Raw genomic sequence first — 20933 nt, forward strand, 5'->3', positions numbered from 1 at the left:
GACCGAAACTCCGTCAACTTGGGAGAAGAGTTATGGCAACACACGACGGGAACAGCTGTCCCCACAAATTGTGGAAATTGTTTTCTCCTCAACCTTTTGGTGCAAGGTCAAACAAGAGCCCTCTGTCACGTCTAGTCGTGGACTCCTGCCAAAACCCGGTGTAGCACACACAGGATTCAATCTAAAGGATATTGTCTTTAAATGATTCAATCCCAGACACTGCACGCAGAGCTAGTTTTGTCTGCCGCAGCTTGAGCTCTCGAAATTGTGTCCCTGCCAAACTTCTACCTGCAACATCTCTATTGAGGACTTTCGTCGTACGGAAGCAAGTTCTGTTTTGGGGTTGAATGCAGCCAACTGCGAGACGATTTGAATGGTGAGTCAAAGTTTAGATCACATGTGCAGTCAGACATAATGTAATTGATTATGGCGAAATGTTTTGCGTTTCAGAATTAACACACGTCACCAGGCGCAGTGCGCGCCAAGAAAACTGTTAAAATCTTACGTTGTCTTTCTTTTGAAGCGTATCCAGGTTTGGGGTCCAGCGGGGGGTAAAGTGATGGGTGGATTTTTAAGAAAAAGCCGGGCCCTTTTTCGTTCAAAACAGTGATTCAGTGCGGAGGCTATCACGACTAATGGCGGTTAAAAGGAGCAAATAAGCAACAAAAACCCAAAGGTTACGGGGGGGGGGGGCGGGGGGGGGGGGTTGGAAACAGGAGAGGCACGTTGCCTCCAGATGTATAATGCCACTCTCTCCCCACCTCCCTCCCCCAAGAGGTTGAAGTAATCTCTCATAGTTGTACTCTTGGAATGCAATGATAATATTGAATATATTTGGTTGAATACGTTTGGTGAGAAAAGCACATGATTCTGATCAGTTTGTCACAGTTGATCACTTTCGGTGCTGTGAAAAAGAGTAATTAAATTACTATAAATACTGTTCGTCATCCATCCGAAGTTATCAGCTAAACAAAAAAGCCGAGCACTTTATTTTGTTCTAATCATGATTAATTGTGGGAAATTGTGAGGAGCTGGCGCTTTTATTTCCTAACCCCCCCCAAAAAAAAACCACACTAATATTTGCAACCTGTCTCCGGGGAGGGAGGGGGAGGGGGACACAGGTGAGACAGGTTGCTCCCCCTCCCCGCTGTAACGTATATGCCACTGTCTACCCCCTTTTCAGAGATTAAATTAGTATCGTACTCTTGGAACGCAATGATAATGTTTTGTTGAATAGTTAAATTGAAAAAAGCAGATGCTCCTTGTCAATAGCAGTCGATCAGTTTCACGGGCCGTGAAAAAATGATGTGCAAACACGACCTGAAACCGAAACCGACCCGAGCCGAAACCGACTTTGGGTCAGGTCGGGTCGGTTTGTCCATCTTTTCAGTCGAGTCGGGTCGGTTTTGGTTTTGCATTTACATTTTCGGGTCGGGTCGGGTCGGTTTAGCCATCTTTTGAAAAAACTGAAATAAACCGAAACAGTTAAGAAATTCTCGTACCATACTTTCAATGGGGGCGCTGTTAAAATCCGACGATTATTAACACTATATCACAGAATAATGTACATACCCCCAAGCTACAATCCTGGCCAAATCTCGCTGGGCCCCCAACCCCCAGCCCCGAGCCCCGTTCAATGTTGTCTCTCATTGCGCGGTGCGTGCTCCATGATCCTCCATCTGGGGCCCTAACCCCGGCCGCGTACTTTTTATTCCTAGGAGGGTTAGGGGCAATGTCATGAATAATTCATGTTTATCCATGAGAACGGACAATGACATCAACAGCATTGTTGTTAGTTACTCAACTAGTTACAATACATTAAAGCATTTTAAAGAACGGTTGTCGTCGAGCTACCACACAGTAGCCTAGTGGATAGCGAGATTAGCTATGGATACAAAGATCCCTGGTTCGAATCCACGTCGTCGCTGCTCATTTTCATCAGCTATTTTTCTTCTCCAAATTTATCACTGAGATAATTTTAAATTAAGGGGAAAATAGAACGAGAACCTGAGTCTTGCAATGATTCAAAGGAAAAACTGAATTATTCATGACATTGCCCCTAACCCTCCTAGGAAAAAAAAATACGCCCCCCGGCCCCGGGCCCCGTTCAATGGTCTCTCATTGCGCGGTGTGTGCCCCATGATCCTCCATCTGGGCCCCCAACCCCCGGGCCCCGGGCCCCGGGCCCCGTTCAATATTGTCTCTCATTGCGCGGTGTGTGCCCCATCAGCTGGAGAGAACAACATGGGTGACCGTGGCATGGCAGGCTCATGAAGTGACCCAACCATTTTGGCCGGGATTGTAGCTCTTGATGCAAGGCGGACATTATTACTAGAATAAAAAAAATTGGGTGTCGGAGCGGGCGGGGGGGGGGGGGGGTTCGAATGTTTTTGAGGAATTTCTATGGATTTTTTTTTTGGGGGGGAGAAACCCCCCCCCCCCTGGATCCGTGCCTGGAAAGAGTCATCTACTAAATGCTGTTCTCGTCCATTCAAATAGGCCTTTCTCAAGCAAAGTTTGATATAACTGCTGCATTTTAGAAAGAATTTTGGACGAGTGGTCTAGCGATGGAGCACAGGATTCATGATCGTGTGTATTCGAGCCCCGCTGTGGCCATGCGTGTTGTGCCCTTGAGTGAGGCGCTTTACTTCAATTACTCCTCTCAACCCAGGTTTTAAATGGGTACCGGCAGTATTCACTGCTGGGATGAGATGGGATGGGAAGGTAACAGACTCGCTGTGGAGGAGGTGTGGCAATCCCCCACAGCAGCATTACACGGATAGGTCTAGCCCAATCGCTAGACAGATGACAGATGGCACAGGCACTCCGTTCCTGTGAACACAGGCTCGTCCCCTTTACCTTTACTTTTTTTATTACCCGAAACCCATTTAAGGTTGACTATGGATGGAGAGTAACTTAGGCCGATGAAAATGTGCTAAGCCAGTAAACTACTGAAAGTGACTGATGAATTGTTCCCCTTCATTTCAATGACAGGTCAAACGGTAATGCACCGTAGGACAACAGTGGATTACATTCACCGATCATCATGAAGACGTGCAAGAGCCGGTCAAGGTGTCTCATCCTTCTTGTTGCGTCTCTGCATTTCGCACATGCGCACTACGTCCCCTGCACTATTGGGCCTCCTCACCAAACAATTTCAAACACAACTGCAGTCCCTTCAGGTACCGATTTCGATATCGAAAAGCCTCAGTCCACAAATGTCGGTGCCACTGCTCATAGTACCCTCCCTACAACTGTCGTCCTCGACACCACATCAAATATCGAGAGCACTGACGGTATCGATACCAAAACAGTTGAAAATGTCGTCAGCGGTAACTACAACACTGTCGATACCATGGACATTGATACATCTACCAGTATCGATACCGGTACCGAAGTCGATGTCGCCTCACCTACCGAAACCACAAGCAATTCACAAAGAACTACTGGAATCGATACACCGACAACGGCCGCCAGTGTCGATAGTGGTACTGACGTCGACGTCACGTTAGAGATTGATATAGAGGATCTTCAAAGACCTGTAATCGATGATACATCCATTAAACCCTACGTCGTTCCTACAAAGACTGGCAGTACCTCCAAACAGCCAACTGATATTCCTTTCACAACCAGTATCGATACCACTCCCAAAATCGACATCGACAATCCGCGCCTCAAAACCACAGCTAGTATCGAAACCACAACAGTTAAACTTAACGTTATCACTACAACGACAGTTGGCACTTCGAGACCAACAACCGATTTCCCTAGTAAATTTGAAAGCACAACCGGTATCGATACCGCTGCATCCACAGACATTGAAAACCTAAACGACATTGAAATCACTTTTGGAATCGGTACCACAACAAGGCCTAAAAAGCCTGGAAGAATGATGTCCAAACCAACAACAGCTAGTACGCCACTCGAACTTGAAAACACATTCAGTATCGATACCGCTCCCACAACAGAAATTGTCCTGCCTACCGACCGATTGGAAACTACTGCTGGTATCGACGCCACAATCACCACAACACCCGGTATCGATTCTGATCTGGTATCGACGAGCCATACAGACACCATCAATCCCACAGAATTTGAGTCAACTCTTCGTCCATTCACCTCAACCGCTCCAAAAGAAACTTCCATCCCCCCGCTCACGAGTCCTACCATCCCGCCAAATTTGTACTCGCCAGTTTTCTACGAGGATGTTTATTACAGCGAGGTCTACGAGTATGGTCCCCTGGGTACGATTCTCCGTACGGTGCAGGCGTTGGACTGGGACCAGGGAGGAGCTGGCAACATCACGTACAGCATCTCCAGCGGGGCGGATGATGAGGACGGCTGGGAGGACTTCGCCGTTCACCCGGTGACTGGAGTAGTTTTCGTTGTTGGGGAGTTGGACCGGGAGACGAAAGGCGCGTACATGATTGAGTTGACTGCAACAGATCAAGGTAGACAAAACATTTCATTCAATTTTGTTGCGTCCGCTATTTATGTTAACCTTTCTGCTTGCAATAACCATATGGTATGTACGGGTTTAATATTGAGCTATTTGTTTGAGAGAGGAACCAAAAGAGGGCACTAACGTGAAAAAACATTGTGAGAAAGCCTTCCGGAGTGGACAAAAATAATTAGCTCAATATCATAACAGGGCCCAATATTATGTAGTCCATGTCCCTGGCGGAGCCGACCATGGTCTATGATACGTAAACAGATTTGGTGATTAATTATGCAACTAGACTGCGTATGAACTCGAGAAACTGACCAATCAGCAGGCGCCTGTATGTGCTCTTAATTAAAGGTAGGGTACATCATTTTTCATTTGTGCATTTTTTTTCCCGATTGAAGCTACATAAAGTGCTCAAAATCTAAATAAGGGAGCTTAACAACTAACCTGATGAAGTTTTAGCTTAGGGTTTGCTGTATATTCCGAGAAAATCAGTATTCTAGGATCTTGATTTCAAATCAAATGTTGCCCAGTCATGTTTTGAATTGCGCCCGAATTTAGCAACCGGGACACGTTCTCATTCAGCCGATTGCAGCTACGCGATGTCGCGCTCTGAACCGACGAATTATAGCAACCGCGCGCGCTTCGCCGAATTAAATAAATGAACTACTAACGGAAATTTCCAAGAATGCGTCTTCTTTAGACGCATCGTTGGAAATGGCCTTCTTTCATTTTTTTTTCAGAACGAAAGCTTGACAGAACGAATAATTTTACAGGGAGTGTAGTCCAATTACTATCTTTAAACCAATTATGCTGTTCACGGTTATTCCGTCAGATTCTGCTTGGATAGGTGCAAATAACGTAGCTTTAAAGCAATAATCAGCTAGCCATTCGCAAGTATACGATGATCGATGAATTGCTTTTTTGGCTTGTTAGCTTGTTGCTGCCTAACTCTCTATGGTAAAAAAACCTCCATGAAACTGGATAATGCTCGTTTTGAATTGTATTATTTTCCCACTGATGTGCAGGGATGCCGCCAAGAAGTGCTGTAGCGCAACTCCAAGTTACTGTCTTGGATGTGAACGACAATCGTCCGTTGTTTGAGAAGCCCGGATACGAAGCTGTCATAGACGAGGACGCGCACCCAATGAGCCGCGTACTGCACGTGACTGCAACCGACAAAGATTCAGGTGGGAATTTGTAGCAATGTGGTTACCTTGAATTTTGGGGGGTTTGTATAAACTATAGTATAGATGAGGTGTTACAACTGGTATTGTAGTAAGCAACGGATAACGTATCCAGCCATAATGTCACTAAAATTGACCGATACTGTATAACTCACCGATAATGTAACACAAAAAAAAAAAAAATCCGATAATGTAGTAAAATGTACTATACTTTCAGTCAATTGTTGTTACATTATTGGTCCCAACCGATAATGTAACAAAAATTGACCGATATTGTAGTAACATCTACTACACTATCGGTCAATTTTTGTTGGGTTAGTGATACAGTATGGGTCAATGTGTGTGGCATTATCGGTTGTTGATACGTTAACCGTTGGTTACTACATTATCAGTTGTAACAGGAGGAAGTTGGAAAACTAACATAATCGTAACTTTAAGCTGTTATAGAACGAACAGTAGCCTAAATAATATTATGAAACATGATTCACCAGTAATACAAATATGGGCAGTTGATTCATTTCAATCTCGATTTTTTTTTTCTTTCACTGATTTCGTTTTACTCTTGAACGACATTCTAGAGATCCGGGAGTCAAAATCATTGAGCTGCTAAGCACAGAATTCTGCTAACTTAAGCACGGATGAGATTTTATTTAATAGCAAAAGTAGGTTACCAGCGTAAATCCCATGTCACGCAAAAATATTGTCAACTGGTACTCTGCCAATTTTCGCTGAGCACAAACATTTGCCAAGAATTTTCTGCGGAGCAGCTTCATAGAATTGGCCTTCGCTCATATATCCCCCGCCCTACAAACAGGGCGCTGGGGCACGCTGATGAGCTTCACCAACCTCGTCCCAAGGGTGTCGAGCTGTGCGCGCCCACCATTACCCGCTCTCTCACCCTGGTATTGGATCATTTGCAAGAGCAAAATCTTTGCACACATATGCAAATGAGGAATAGTCTGGTGCCTGCATGTGCGTTACATTAGCGGGGTTTTTTTTGTATGCGGTGTCTGGGGTAAAAACAGCATCAATTGGTCACGCTGTGAGTTACGAAAACACGATTGTTTTTCAAGTTAAAGTGTTACAATCTTATCCTGACAATATGCAGTATCACATTTCATATTAAAATGAGCAACTTAGAAAGGAAAGGAGTATTTTTGAAAAAGCGTGGACGTTATAATTACAATAATCGTGAAAACACGTAATGCACGTTGGAAATAACAACACCAACTACACGATATAAATCCATTACTAGCAAATTGCGGTATCGAATCAGGATACAGCCAAAAGTTTTCTATCCAGGGCTTACTATTGGAAACGAGGTTGGAAATAAAGTAAGCACTGGAGACGAGGTTGGAGCTTCACAGAATCATGTGAAGGAAGTGGGAGTGGCTACTGGGTCATTTACCATGACCTATGTATAAAGTATATTGTTGCAGCTGTTTAAGACCGCAGTTAGCCAATGCGCGCAAATGCTATCCGAAAACCTTCTCATAGAAATGAACACATTCCATACCGGATGTGATTTCTTTTTCATTGCGGACCATGTGGACACATTTTGAGCGTCGGATAACATGCAATTTGACCTTTTGTGAATTCGAAACGGAGCCTGAGCAAGTACAAGTGTGACAGGAATTCAAAATTTATAAAACAGATAAGTTTTACAGACTTTCCTACATTTTCACGCTTTCAACGAAAAAAAAAGCATTGATGAATGGGAATGAAAGAGAGATGAGTCAGTCTTAACGGCCGTTCAAACCTTGCAGGGTCGTGGCCGTGATGACTTCAGGTCACAGGTCACGCGAAATATATCCAATCAGAGCGTGAATTCATCAGCGTGTCCCAGCGTCCTGTTTGTTGGGCGGGGGTACGAGCGAAAAAAATGGCCCTTGATTTCTCACCTTGGGTTCAATCTGGATTGGTGTCGATACCCACATTTAATTTTTCGTCATTGTAGGTACAAACGGTGCAGTTATGTACATGCTGTCAGGCCACCACAGCAACACCTTCTCCATCGACCACAGAAGCGGACTGATCCGAACTCGACGGTCTCTGGATCGCGAGAGGATAGCTCAGTATACCGTCAAGGTCATTGCGACAGATCATTTATTTGTAACAGTCGTCGAGGTCTTGGTGCGAGTGGGAGACGTCAACGACAACGCGCCAAAGTTCCCAAGCCCCATCATCCACCTGAATGTCACCGAGAACAACCTGCCATTCGGCCCGATCGGAAAGGTCACCGCTACGGACGCGGACGAGGGACCCAACGCGCAGGTCTCGTACGCTTTCGTACAGCAGCGTGCGTCGCAGACGCGCCAACGCTTCCAGATCGAGCGTGGCACGGGAATCGTGCACACGCTGTACCGCTTCGATCGCGAGCAGAGGTCCGAGTACGAAGCAATCGTCCGGGCATCGTCCGGTCGACTCTTCACCGACGCAAGTTTAGTGATCCACATCCTAGACCTCAATGACAACCCGCCTACTGTGCCATCTACTCAGGAATTATTTTACAACTTCCATGCTGGATTTAGGGGCTGCCATATTATAGGAAAAGTAGGTGCTTTAGATAAGGACATTGGAGATTCCTTGAAGTTTCGACTTCTTGAAGAGAACAATAATTTTGCCGGAGGCGAAGGAAGACGAAAAGCATCTTCAAGTTCATCCGATAGATCTACTGTTGTGTTAGGTATGAGCTTTGCTTTGGACGAAAATACGGGAATAATCCGTGCGTGTCACAGACGGTCATCAACCTATAGTTCACCTTCCGCCAAGCAACTGGCCATCGAAGTTTCAGGTAAACCTCTTTATTAAAGGGAATGTACAACATTTGCTTTTGCAGCAAGTTTAAGAAATAAATGGATTTGGAGGATTAATATGTTATAGCAAATATTGTTAAAATGACTTGTTTCATGATTTGGGCTTGTAGATGCTGGAAAAACCAAGAAAACCAATCATGTTCTTGTAGTCTGGTTCCCTGACCCCTCTTAAGATGAAACAGAGCAATGTATAACATTTGCGGAATTGTAAGGTCAGAGAATCAGTCTGGCAAGATTGTACCCCTTCACAGGTGTGTAATCAATTGCAAAGAAAACGCGGAATAACTAATAATGAAAAATTAGAAGCACTTTTTGAAAAAAAGCCAGTTTTCTCCAACGCTGGTCGGCCGACCAGCTTTGGAAAAATCCCATTTTTCTTGAAAATGACAGCACACTATAGGAGCCACGATTTTACAGAATGTTTTAGAGTTTTAGGTTTAAACACCATTTGGGGAAAAAAAATGACGTCTCAAATATTGTCTCTCTGCAATATCATGTAAACCATTTGTGAACTTATTATTTATATTTTAAGATGGCCTTCATAATGTGACCTGCAGCTACACAATGTATCTATTACCAGTCGACGACCAATCTCTCAATCATGGCATGTCGCTGCGGCTTCGCATCCGTTCAGATGTTGAGACGTTCTTGTCAAGGTATCGAGACTTCGTATCTGCCCTGACCGGCGTCTTTAAGACGACGGAGAACTTTGTGACTCTCATGGTTCGCGGTGGCTTGGCGAGGTCACCGATTGGTGTGAGCGAATCCCCGCTAGTCCTGAGGGCCTTCTTGGCCGTCAGGCGGCGCGATGGGACCGTCTTGGCACCGGACGAGGTTCGGTCGCTGCTCTACTTGGAGTCGGAGCAACTGCGGCGTTTCGCAGACATCATACCCGACCCTGTGCGTCCACAGTGCCGTCTCGTTCCCACCCTGGTCGCCGGCGAAGCCAGCGTCGTGACGGAGGTAGCCCTAGGATTGTCCTACACTGCTTTCAACGTGAGCTTCAGGATGAGCTGTGGGACGCCTTTGTGTGGCGCCAGTGTCTGCAGCGAGTTTGAGGAGTGCGTTCGACAGGTCGTGGATGAATACCAGGAAGAACAATTCAGTTGCAGGTGTTTATTTCCAGGTATGTCGAGCGGCGGGGGGGGGGGGGGGGGGTATATATATGCCTATGTCCCTATTGTACAAATAAAATGCCTTGCATGATATTTTTTTATTTTTTTATTGTTGAGTGCTTAAAGAGTGCCCCATAAAACTAGATTCCTTTACCCCCCGCCCGACAAATTGGACTTCGGTTACACTAATAGATGGTACTCGATGCATCAGAGATTACCTAAACGTCAACTATTATTATTAATCATTTCTGGTAATGAAACCAAGGATTCCTCAAAAGCGCCCTGGGCACTGTAGCTTGCAAGCCTGAAGAAACCTGTAGAGAGAAGACAACGAGAAGAAATTACAGTTTTAGAGGTGGGAGGAAAAGCCCAGAAGGATATTCTGAGGAAAACCCACGGAATCAGGTAGGGACTGAAAACCCAATCCACATGTTGGCCCAGGCGGGATTCGAACCCGGGTCACAGCGGTGGAAGGCGGGGAAAGTACCACTACGCCAACCAATTTACTAGGAGTAAATTGAAAAGTAAGGTGTATAGGGTGCAAGAAAACGCATCACTGACACTTCACCAAAACATTCCCCCAGGCAAACCGACCACTTTTAATTTGCAAAAAAAAATTAACTCAATTCTGATTTTACAAAAAGGCAACACGAACTGCCAGCCTCCATTTCCAGCCGGTAATTGCTCCGAAGCGGTTTGCAACCACCACGGATCGTGCGCAGTCGACAATTCAGGATGGGTAGACTGCTTGTGCCGAGACCAGGGCAGATACGACGGTCCACGCTGTCAAATGACGACGCGTAGTTTCACCGACGGCTCTTTCCTGGCTTTCATGCCGTTGGGGAGGCTGTCCAGGGAGTTCCACATATCACTACGGTAAAGTGCATCTCGTTGAAGGCCAGGGACTTTGCTTGTTTTTAAATTATCGATATGTAAATTTTTGTCCAAGTTAACTTCGTTTGAGGTCCTCGTATTGCCATCTGCAGTGGTGTTCCTTTGTGGTTCAATTTAACGGGGGAACTTGGGCCCTCACTTTCTGGAGGGAGGGGTGCGCCCCTATGTCGCCCTCTTTGTTACGCCGCTTGTGGTTCGGACCCTTGGACCTTTATGCTTACATAAAATCCATATTCAACAGTATTTGACAGTAATAGGCAATTACCTGTAAACCAAGATTACAATACTTTGCCATATTTCAGCCGAAGGATGTAAAACCGGCAGATTCATCCGTGTCAAAATAACACGGGCACTAAACTCTTCATTTGTTTTCTTGATAATTTCCACATGAAAGAAAAATCCGACAAGATCTTAACATTTTTTCGTGACATCGTGTACGATCCTAGGTGGTCCTAATTAAGTTTCTTGAAAGTTTTTTTTTCAAACAAATACTGGACAGAGGCCAATATGTATAGTATATATTAGATCCTGTAAGAACCTGTGTAAGAAACGACGAAAAAGCTTTCAGGATCTTAAAGGCTCCCTTTACGACTTTGTTCGCAGATTCAAGACGCTCAAATCGAACGGTCTCCTGCTCTACAATGGCCAGCTTGGCGGGATGCGAGGCGAGTCAGTAGCTCTTCAGATCGTTGGCGGCCGTCTGCACTTCAGTCGCTCCGGCAGGCTGGACGCGCACGCTAGTGCAGCCGGTAGCAGCGCCTCCATTGCCCGGAATGTCAGCGATGGGGTCTGGCACGATGTCCACATTAATCACTCTGGAGGGGTGAGTCACTCCTCTTTTACTTCCAAAGAGTAAAAATTCACTCTATTCGAGTAAAACCTCCCTCGATTCGGGTAAAACATCAACTCCATCCCACTGAAACTATGGACAGGACGATTTAGAGAGAAATTCACTTTCATCGACGAAATTCACTTTCATCACTCGAAGAGATCGAGTTTTCACTCAAAATTCCACAAAGATTTCACTCTATAACATCTGTTTTCTAGTTTCCGTCTTCGGGAATTAGATATTAACTAAATGACCGACTGAGTGAGTGACTGAATTGAGACTTTCCTAAACTGAGACTTTCGGGTCCAGCTTGACCAGATAAGCCAGTTCTCCAAGAAAGCTGGTTGATTTGAGAAGCTTTTCAAGGCGGCATATTTGCCGAAAGTGACACGAAGTTTGCCAAATGAAACGCCGGGGGGGGGGGGGGGGGGGCGGCTCTCACACATAACAAATGGGAATCGCCCACCACAACGCCAGTAGGCCACTCAACGTGCGGGCTACAAAGGAAAGCATTAAGAGAAACAAGTTACGTTGGTAGTTGCTTAGTTGGTGGAAAACAGGATTCAGGTACGGAGTTCCAAAGTGCAGCAGTACGAGGAAAGAAAGCTAGAAGAATATCTCACAGTACTGGCCTTATGAACAGACAAGGGCGGATCCAGGGGGAGGTGGCCAAAGGGGGCCATGCCCCCCCCCCCTAAAAACAAAACCCCGAATCCATTGTTTTTTTTAGTGACTTCGCAATAAAGGCAGACAATGGGTACACCACCATCTTTTCCTCAAAAAACATTTATTAATTTAAAGTGGTCAAAATTGCGTCAGATCGCAACACAGAGCATCTAGAATCCACAAAAATCTCTGGGCCTAAAGCGGGCCCCGAACCCCACGCCGTAATTTTTGCCCCCCCCCATTGTGTTCTGGATCCGCCCTTGTGAACACATACAGTGAAGAGATGAGAGAAGATTGCAAAACATGTGCTGCGAGTGAAATTGCGAACCGAGACAACAAGTGAGCGACATTCTGAGCACATACGATAATAGTATCTAGAACAGGCAACAGAACGTGAACAGAACGAGGTTCTATAGGGATGATACCAGGTCCAGTGTCACTTCCAAGAGTCTGATTTCTTTTCAGAGTGTCCTGATGGGTATAGACAACTGCACGTTAACTGCTGCCGCCTGGAATGTGACATCCGCCAGCCCTTCATGCTTAGGCATTGGTGTACAGAGAAAGACTCCACGAGCTAAGTAGGTTTTGGAATTTGGAATCTCCCTTGCGGAAGATTTTGCACCAAACTGTTTTTTTTCGCTAAATAAAATATAATAATAATTCGATAATAAAAATACTGTGCTTAACAGGGTGACCGTAAGGTCATGGCCAAATTTTGTTAAATGCACTTCAAAAATCTGCCAAATTCCCATGAACTACTCGAAATACACTATAAACACTTCACATCACATGCAGATGTTGTAATATTGCCTTAATTAAGGTTCAAATTACATTATAAACAATCTATAATCATATAAAGGTGTTATGAAATTGCATAAATTTCAGTCAAAACGAGGTTTCGTCGCGACGAAATCCGATTCCCAGTGAACCTCAGCACACAGACAAGGCAACCTGTCCTATTTTGCAAGGGTTTGTTTGAAAAGATTGAAGCTTTTTTTTTAACAAAACTACCTTTTTTTTAAATTGCTATGGTTTTCTGTCAAAAAATCATTTTTGCAGAATTCTGCCAGAAATCTGCAAAAAAAATCCATTCTGTCAAATTTTCTGTCAAACTCGTTTTTTAACAAAAAATCTGTCAAAGTTAGCCGAAAATCGGCTAAAACGATCACTATGGTGCTTAATGACTTTCCGCTCTCAGCAGCTCTCTGAAAATAGACTTTAGGCTCCTGAGACCCCCCCCCTTTTATTCTTTAGCCACATATTAATTAGTAAACAAAACATCATAATATGCCAATGACAGGAAATTGGAGATTTGTCACTGTGGCGATTAAATTGACACGGTGATGCTTATTCAATGAGTTATCACTTTAAACTACACCTCGAAATATGGTATAACCTTTTTGTGATGAAAATCTGATTAGCGCCCTCTATTGGTCAAAAGAAAAGTTTTCGACTTCTTACGTATATTTTGCATGACAGGTTCCTGAACCTCAACGGGCCACTCTTTCTCGGAGGTCTCCCGCCATTTGTGACTGCCAACCACGTGACCTCGGCCCACTTCGAAGGCTGTCTCAATGATGTTCGGTTCAATTCGGCCCTCCTTGACTTCTCGACAAGACTCAAGAACGTCGGCACGACACCGCGATGCAGTGACAAGAACGACTTGAGGGAGACTGTCACAACCAACGCCAAAGGTGAAATTAAAGGGCCCATGCAATATAACTTTGTTATTAAATGCAATCTTTGAAAATGCAACTTTGTGTCCCATTTCTCCCTAACTGCAATTTTCGGTTTGCCATTTTCAAGGGGCATTTTCGTGCATTTTTTTTGCTAAAGCGAATCTCCATATACATGAGCAAAAGTGTGATGTTATTTCAGGCAGAAACCTTAATGTTGCAGGTAGTTTCATCAGTAAACGATATTTCAGTGTCGTCAATTTTCTTTTCTTTAGTGATTCGTTGTTTCGTCAATACATGGCAGTAAGCCAATGAGCAAACTTTTTCTCACAAATGTTTTCAGTATTCACATTTTGGGTTCAAAACTTGAACAGAAAATAAACATCAACATAAACAGTATCTTCCTGAAATGACATCACAGCAACAGCGCTCTCCGTGCACGAAAAGCATGTAAATTGTTTAAAATGTTTAAAGAGTCCTAAATAAAATTAACTCTTCAATAAAATTAACCCAAAGCCAATAGTTTTCATACATTTCAGAGGTGGAGAAAGTCTCACAAAATGATGTTCCTAAGAACAAAATATGATTATGATTCGCTGAGTGTACTGTAAGCCGCGTTCGTACTTGGCTATGACTTGATATTAACACGCGTGTCTGTGGGAAGTGGCTGAAGCCGCTTCCATAGGCGCGTGTGCAATTTCCAGCCGAAGCCAATTAATCCGGACACGAAACTCATTGATAACATGTCATTTTTTTAGCAAATGAGGGCGCTGTAATGACACCATGTTAGGGGTAAAACAGAATACTTGTATCCAAGGTTATTGACGCTATTTACATGTCGGAACCATTCGAAAATTACATTTTGCCAATTTTAAGTCATTAAATTGCTTGCAGAACGTGATATTTTTGTTTCTACTCCAAAAAGGTGTCGACTAATCTGGTTCCCGGACCTGATGTTCCCCCGACGTCTTACCCGTCCGGACGAGCTCTATAGAGCACAATTGTTTTTAATTACTCTTGTTTCCGATCTCAACATTGTACATTCTCAACTTATTTTAAATCCTGTACCGGGGCGATACAGCCTCTTCGGCACACAGAAACACACGTTCACTTTCTTTACTCCTTCTTTTGCTGCTATTATGTTTTTTTTCTGGAGTGTCAGATAATGGGTTTTTGAGTGTCTGTATTACTTGCACCTGCACCAGCAATCTATTGGCAGCGCGGTTTGATTGAAACCAAAGCGCAAATAATTCCACTTTAAAAATGGAATGTTGGCACCCATGGGAGGTACAGTACATCTTCACTGGATACACAGCTTTGATAACGATCTGATAAAAGACTCCCTGCTTTTTTTAATAGTTAATTTATATATTTTTTATTTTGGTGGCAGTTCCACGTGCTGTGCGATCGCTGTCAGTTCGTCCGCGTACTCGATCGCTGGTCGTCAAGTGGATCCTGCCAAAAGATAAGTCGGGTCAGGTGACCGGCTTCAAGATCTCCTACGTTGAAGGTAAGAAAGTCATGAATCATTAAAGGGATGCGCACGTTGAATATAAACTAGGTCACGTCGAGCCAGAAATCGGGAGAACACACTTGAAAAGTCGTGCTTAATATAACAATCAATGAAATTATTATATAGGGCGTTTGAAATATTCAATTGACCTGAATGCTATACCTGCTGTAATAGGTCACCCAATATTGGAAAATCAGTCAAAAGGTCCCCATTCTCAATTCGCAGACAGCTGTGACGATAAGAAGAGCAATTTATATTCTTCGATTTTTAATTTCATTTTATTTCATCTTACATTTATCACTGTGGCGTGTTTTTTTCTCGGTTATCATTATTTATTGGTGTCTTCAAATGTATAATAAAAATAATATTTCTTTGGCTCTTGATTATAGCGCCTCTTCGAACCAAGCGGGGAACCACCAACATAGGGCTGGATAGCTCAGTTGGTAGAGCGCCGGAACGGCAGGATTCAAATCCCGCTCTAGTCAATTTCTTTGTCCAACTTTAAAGTAATAAAAATATAATCCCATTAGCTTGCTCATATACAAGTAGTCTATGGAATATCCCCTTGCACAGCAAGGGTCTATGATATGCGAGCAGATGCGGCGATTAATTGTGCAAAATAAGACCGCGTATTGACCTCGAGATTCTGACCATTCAGCTGGTGCCTTCTATCGGGTCTTCGGTAACCTGTAGTTGTATTACAAAAAAATGACGTCCAAATTGACCAATCAACAGCTTAGTCCGCATTTCTGATCGAAATGATGTCACGGCCTCTAAAGACCACTCCGATTGGCTGGCGCGCGGGGTCGCACACAATTTACATGCTCAGACGTTCAACCAGAGGCCTCCCTAAATGTCTGATCCTCAGACTAAAGCCCCAAAAAGTCTCCAGTTTCTGGTATGGAGCTTGCCCAAAAAGTGGGCTTTTTTTTTTTTTTACCTGATTTGTTTTGCTTCAAATGTCGGCTGATGACTGCAAATGGTGCCCGACTAAATTAGTGCAAATATATGGGAGTCCAGAGAGGCCACATGAAGCTTATTATCGACCATAACCCAATCTGAAACACGTTTAAATTGTGCAGCAGCAGGATTCCAGTCAAACCAGTGAGTTTGGCGGTTTTGAAAAAAAAACCCTTTTTATTTTGCCGACGCGCATGGCTACGGCGACGCGCGCGGATACCAGAAACCGGAGACTTTGTTTTGGCCTAAAATACAGACCATAGAAATCGAAATAGAAAAAAGAGCTGCATGATTCTGAAATTGTACCGCGTGTGTATTGGTGTACTATAGCCATTGTAAAGAGATCGAGGATGTGATATCACTTAAAAGTGTGTCATTTCCAACCTAGTAACAGTAGTGCATTGCTAAGGTTCATTATTACCACGAAATTGCATTTCCGGACTCGGGTATGAGCAGCATAAATTGATACATTGCAAGAAGGCCAGCAGGTGGTTTAATGAATATTTAATGTCTAGTTTGGACGGTTAAAAGGAAATACGTGTGTGATTGCGAGGTATTAAACACTCTATTTTAAGACCAGTTGGAGTCTGGATGCTGATTATTATCTTTCGCTCAGGTAATTACCAGCATCCCGAGTCAACCGGTCTTAAATATAGTGTTTAATACCTACCAAGCACCCATTCATAAATACCTTTTCGGTCAAAAACATCTAAACCTTTCGGCCCACAAGAGTAAAAAAATAAGCCCAAATGTTAAGGCCCTCTGGTAAACAACTTCTCTTGGATATAGCGTACTGCGTGCATATGCGTCGCGGGGGGGGGGGGGGGGCACAAGCAAAAAAAAGAAACCAAAGAAAAAAGGAAACCAAAGAAGAAGAGGCGCGAAATCATATTGTTAATTTAATGGGTGGGGAGGGGGGAAAATGTCCGTGCTCACCCTCGAAAACAAATAATCCATCGGGAAAATTTGCTCCCCCCTCTAGAAAAAATACTGGCGTCGCCCATGACTGCGTGATGTGTCGCTTCAGAAAGTACCGTTAAATTAACATGTAGCTATGTATTGAACTGAATCTTTCAAATGGCTGAACATGAAATAGCAGTCAATGTAAATGAACGTCCTCAAATCTTTGCAACGTTCTAAGGCTGCGTCCACGCCTTTTTCGGCGTCCTGAGCTTTTTCCAAACGTCTCTGGTAATTACAATAACGTGAGTACGTGTTGATAATAGACGTAGTGGTCGTAGCTCTGAACGACATGGTTGGACAACGACCTCAAGCACTTGAAGTTTGTGTAATTAAACAAGACATGGAACGGCTAGTAAAACTAGTACCAGAGTGCACACAATTATTCCAATCAAATGGTTCAGAATAAATATATTCACTGGAAGTCTTTTCATACATCTGATGTGCACAATGCATAATGGGGTAGCCTAAATCCTATACAATATGCCTGTCCGGCTTTTTTATTAAGTCTGTCACGAGCCAATGTGGCCCATCAGGCTGGCATTTATCTCCGGTTTTAGTAGCATGAAACGATTGAGAACATTTCTACTCCCCCTGGATGGGATGCCAGTCCATCGCAGGTTACTCCCCAGCTAATGCCGGTACCAATTTATACTCCTGGGTGAAGAGAAGCAAGTGGGGGTGAAGCGTCTGGATTCGAACCCATGGCCCTCATTTATGAGTCACAAACCCTAACCACTAGGCCACACTTCCCACGGCTCTGTTAACCTGCAAAAAAAAAATAAAGGCACAAGTGAAGTTGCGGGAGTCAGTCAGTCAGTCAGTCGGTAAGTGAGATACGTGGAAAGCGGCATTAAACTGGCCCTGATGGACCAGCACAAAAATAAATATCAAAATGAGGAGGTTGGCTACACATCCCATCAATGGAAACATTCGTGCCTGGCATTTTTCATTCGCATTCTGGAAACGTTCGCTGCTTCCGAGCTAAATAAGCATTAATGGGGAAACGTCTTGGAATCGGAAACCGGTTGATTGATAGAACTGATTATTGTATACGTCTCCACAGGGCTATTTCTGTAGATGAATACGTCTCCACAAGATTTTCACGAAGTAGATATATGGATTTTACTCAAAAACTAGGAATTTCCAAGCTATGTTGATTCGTCGCAAATGGAAGAGGTTTAGAAAAGGGATATTAAGTCCAAATTTCATCCAAGGAAATGAATTCTGGTTACAATAAGAGCATTCTTAAACTACACTTTCAAACTCGAAAACTTTAGAGTAGGCCCTACACGAGAACAAAGGAATGTCTCCACAAGGATGCAAATTCCAGTTTGTGTGTGTTTACAGATGCTTGTGAGTGACTGCATGATGACTGACGACGCCGATGCCTCTTCTATCGGTCGGTCGGTCGGTCAGTCGGTCGGTCAGTGAGATACCTGCAAAGAGGCATTAGGTTGGCGCGGCCCTCAGGGACCAGCACAAAAATAAATATCGAAATGAGGAGGTTGGCTGCACATCTCATCAAGGGAAAGATTCGTGCCTGGCATTTCATTCGCATTCTGGAAACGTTCGCTGCTTCCGAGCTAAATTAAGCATTAATTGGGAAACGTCTTGGAATCGGAAACTGGTTGATTGATAGAACTGATTATTGTGTGGCGAACAAAAGCGCACGCGCACAGTTACACAGCGATGAGGCTCGCTCACAGACTCAGTGTTTACAGATGCTTGCGAGTGACTGCATGATGACTGACGAGGCCGACGCATCTTGTGATCTGGGTCGAGATTTCAATCACCGTGGCTTTTCATCAAAGAATAACAACAAATTGGCAAAACAGGTCAAAACGGTCATGTGTCTTTAGAGATTATGAACCTTCTAGGACAGCTGTTCGCCATCAATGCGGCTATGTTTGGAATTTCTTTTTATAATCTGTATATGGCTGCTAAAAACGACCCCCTTTGCAAATCATACTTCTGATGCAAAGTCAAGCACCTGATTTATTAAACCAAAAGGACAAACAGCTTTGTCCGTTACGATTTAAATATTCGATCTTTATTAATTAAGCACCAAATGAAAATCTAATCAGAATTCGTCAACGCGGAATAAGACTGCTAAACCCCCACCCTTCCTTATCAATTGCTCGCTTAGTCAACCTCAATAGCCCCCGGCACCAACTAATATTGTACCAGAATGTTGACTTAAATTGAAGACGCTATGCCAACCTCCAGTCTTATTTCCGGACCTGTACGTACCAATGAAGCAATTAATATGCGAATGCATTACAAACCATTGCTTTCTTCTTCTTTTTTTTGACTGACGAATGAACGATGAGCCGATGTCTAGGAACGGACCTCTCGATGTATCGCAGGAACAATCGGATCAGTCGGGTTGTTGTAGACTCGAACTGGGTGAAATTGATTGGCAATGGCGCCTTAAGCTTAAAGGCCATAGATCTTGAACCTTGTCTATGGGATCATGTCACCGTCTAGCAGTGATTGCTTGAGGGAAGAAGCGGGGAGGAGCAGGGGGGCGCAAGGGAGTTGGGGTTGAAGTCCAACTTATTTTTAAAGTGGGATAAATGAAGCACGTATAGCAGTCTACTGATAAGAGGATCAGGACAAGAAGCAATGAATCAAGATATACAAGATTGAGTATTGACATTATACAGGGAACAAAAATTAGGTCCAAAAATTACTTTGGCCGGGGGGGGGGGCGTGTAGTTAGCCATCCAACCGTCCCTTGAGTCCACCTTCGAGAGAGACATGAATGAACATGGTTCGAAAACAGATTTGCAGTTGATGAAAGACCATACTCTACTTTTCAGTTTGATATCTTAAGAAAGATTAATAAGGCTTTACTTTGGCTGACATGCTGAAAGCATATATCAATTTTCATCGGGCACGATTTGTAAAAAAAAGTCCTGTAACTCTCGTGGCGCTCTGGCGTTGTATGACTCACGCACTTCGTTGGCACATCAACGAAATATTGTAATCCGCGGGCTTGGTACATATTTGCACACCAACATATGCTATTCGTTGCTTATCATCGGGATATTCCAAACTAGTTAATAGATTGGTATGCGAAAGTGAAATGAGATAATATTTAACAGACGTACCAGTAACACTTGTTAACGGTTAATACATCTCTCTTTATTACAGTGAATGAAAACGACGATCCACTGTCAGTCACCAGGACAATTTTCATTAACAGCGCGTCGGAGAAAGGTTTCACGATCGAGCGATTGACTCCAGGCACGCGATACCGGGTCGACGTCAGGGCACTGTCCGCGGCGGGGCTCGGCCATCCCTCCACGGACTTCGCAGTCACCAAAAATTCCAAACCCAAGAAGTGATGAGCATTTTTAAGATATGATGGAAATGAGTAGGATGGGTCTTTTTTATCTGTATTTACTCAAATTTTATCCCAACCAAAAAAAAACGCCCTTCCATTCGGAATGGCAAATCCTGGTTCCCGGTCTCTCCGCATTGTCCTTCGCACTTCGAATGTCGGGACAAGTGGGCAATAGTTAAGGAATACATTAGGAGGATTTCCTAATAATGTATGCAAATTACATGTAGGACAAGGAAGATATCCCATAATGCAACTAGATCTGATTCCCGGTCCCTGAAAAGTACCCTGTATTTGAAACCTATGCAGTTGAAATGCTTGTCGCCTTCGTGCAGACACTGTGGCGAGTTTGCCTACCGGTTATGGTAAGAGTCAGTTTTTTGAAAGCCACGTGTTCAACTGTCATCCATTCGTAATGCTGTAAACATCATTTTCCAAAATATAAAGAAATCATACTGCGCACACGCACATGCGATCCAATCAATGGCTTTAAAATGGGAACCGTATACATGTAGCTACCG

General features: G+C 43.9%; 1 protein-coding gene across 1 annotated transcript; it reads left to right on the forward strand.

The window, feature by feature from the left end:
- Window positions 1–220: 220 nt before the first annotated feature.
- On the forward strand, window positions 221–20437 carry LOC119726784 (cadherin EGF LAG seven-pass G-type receptor 2-like). The gene is made up of 11 exons (XM_038198634.1): window positions 221–376; window positions 2995–4451; window positions 5476–5637; window positions 7592–8428; window positions 8983–9576; window positions 10210–10441; window positions 11063–11282; window positions 12420–12532; window positions 13434–13648; window positions 15021–15140; window positions 20223–20437. Exons 2-11 carry the CDS (start codon window positions 3047–3049, stop codon window positions 20414–20416), a joined length of 4092 nt encoding a protein of 1363 aa, XP_038054562.1. The 5' UTR covers window positions 221–376; window positions 2995–3046; the 3' UTR covers window positions 20417–20437.
- Window positions 20438–20933: the final 496 nt, after the last annotated feature.

Source organism: Patiria miniata, unplaced genomic scaffold (assembly GCF_015706575.1).
Source record: "Patiria miniata isolate m_02_andy unplaced genomic scaffold, ASM1570657v1 HiC_scaffold_2, whole genome shotgun sequence".
NCBI lineage: Eukaryota > Metazoa > Echinodermata > Asteroidea > Valvatida > Asterinidae > Patiria > Patiria miniata.

Excerpts from the sequence above, each read along its gene's own strand:
- LOC119726784 (XM_038198634.1), top strand. The coding sequence starts at position 3,047 with ATGAAGACGTGCAAGAGCCGGTCAAGGTGTCTCATCCTTCTTGTTGCG. Across the intron at positions 12,533-13,433 it reads AGAAAGACTCCACGAGCTAA|GTTCCTGAACCTCAACGGGC; the intron begins GTAGGTTTTGGA and ends TTTGCATGACAG. Across the intron at positions 13,649-15,020 it reads TGTCACAACCAACGCCAAAG|TTCCACGTGCTGTGCGATCG; the intron begins GTGAAATTAAAG and ends TTTTGGTGGCAG.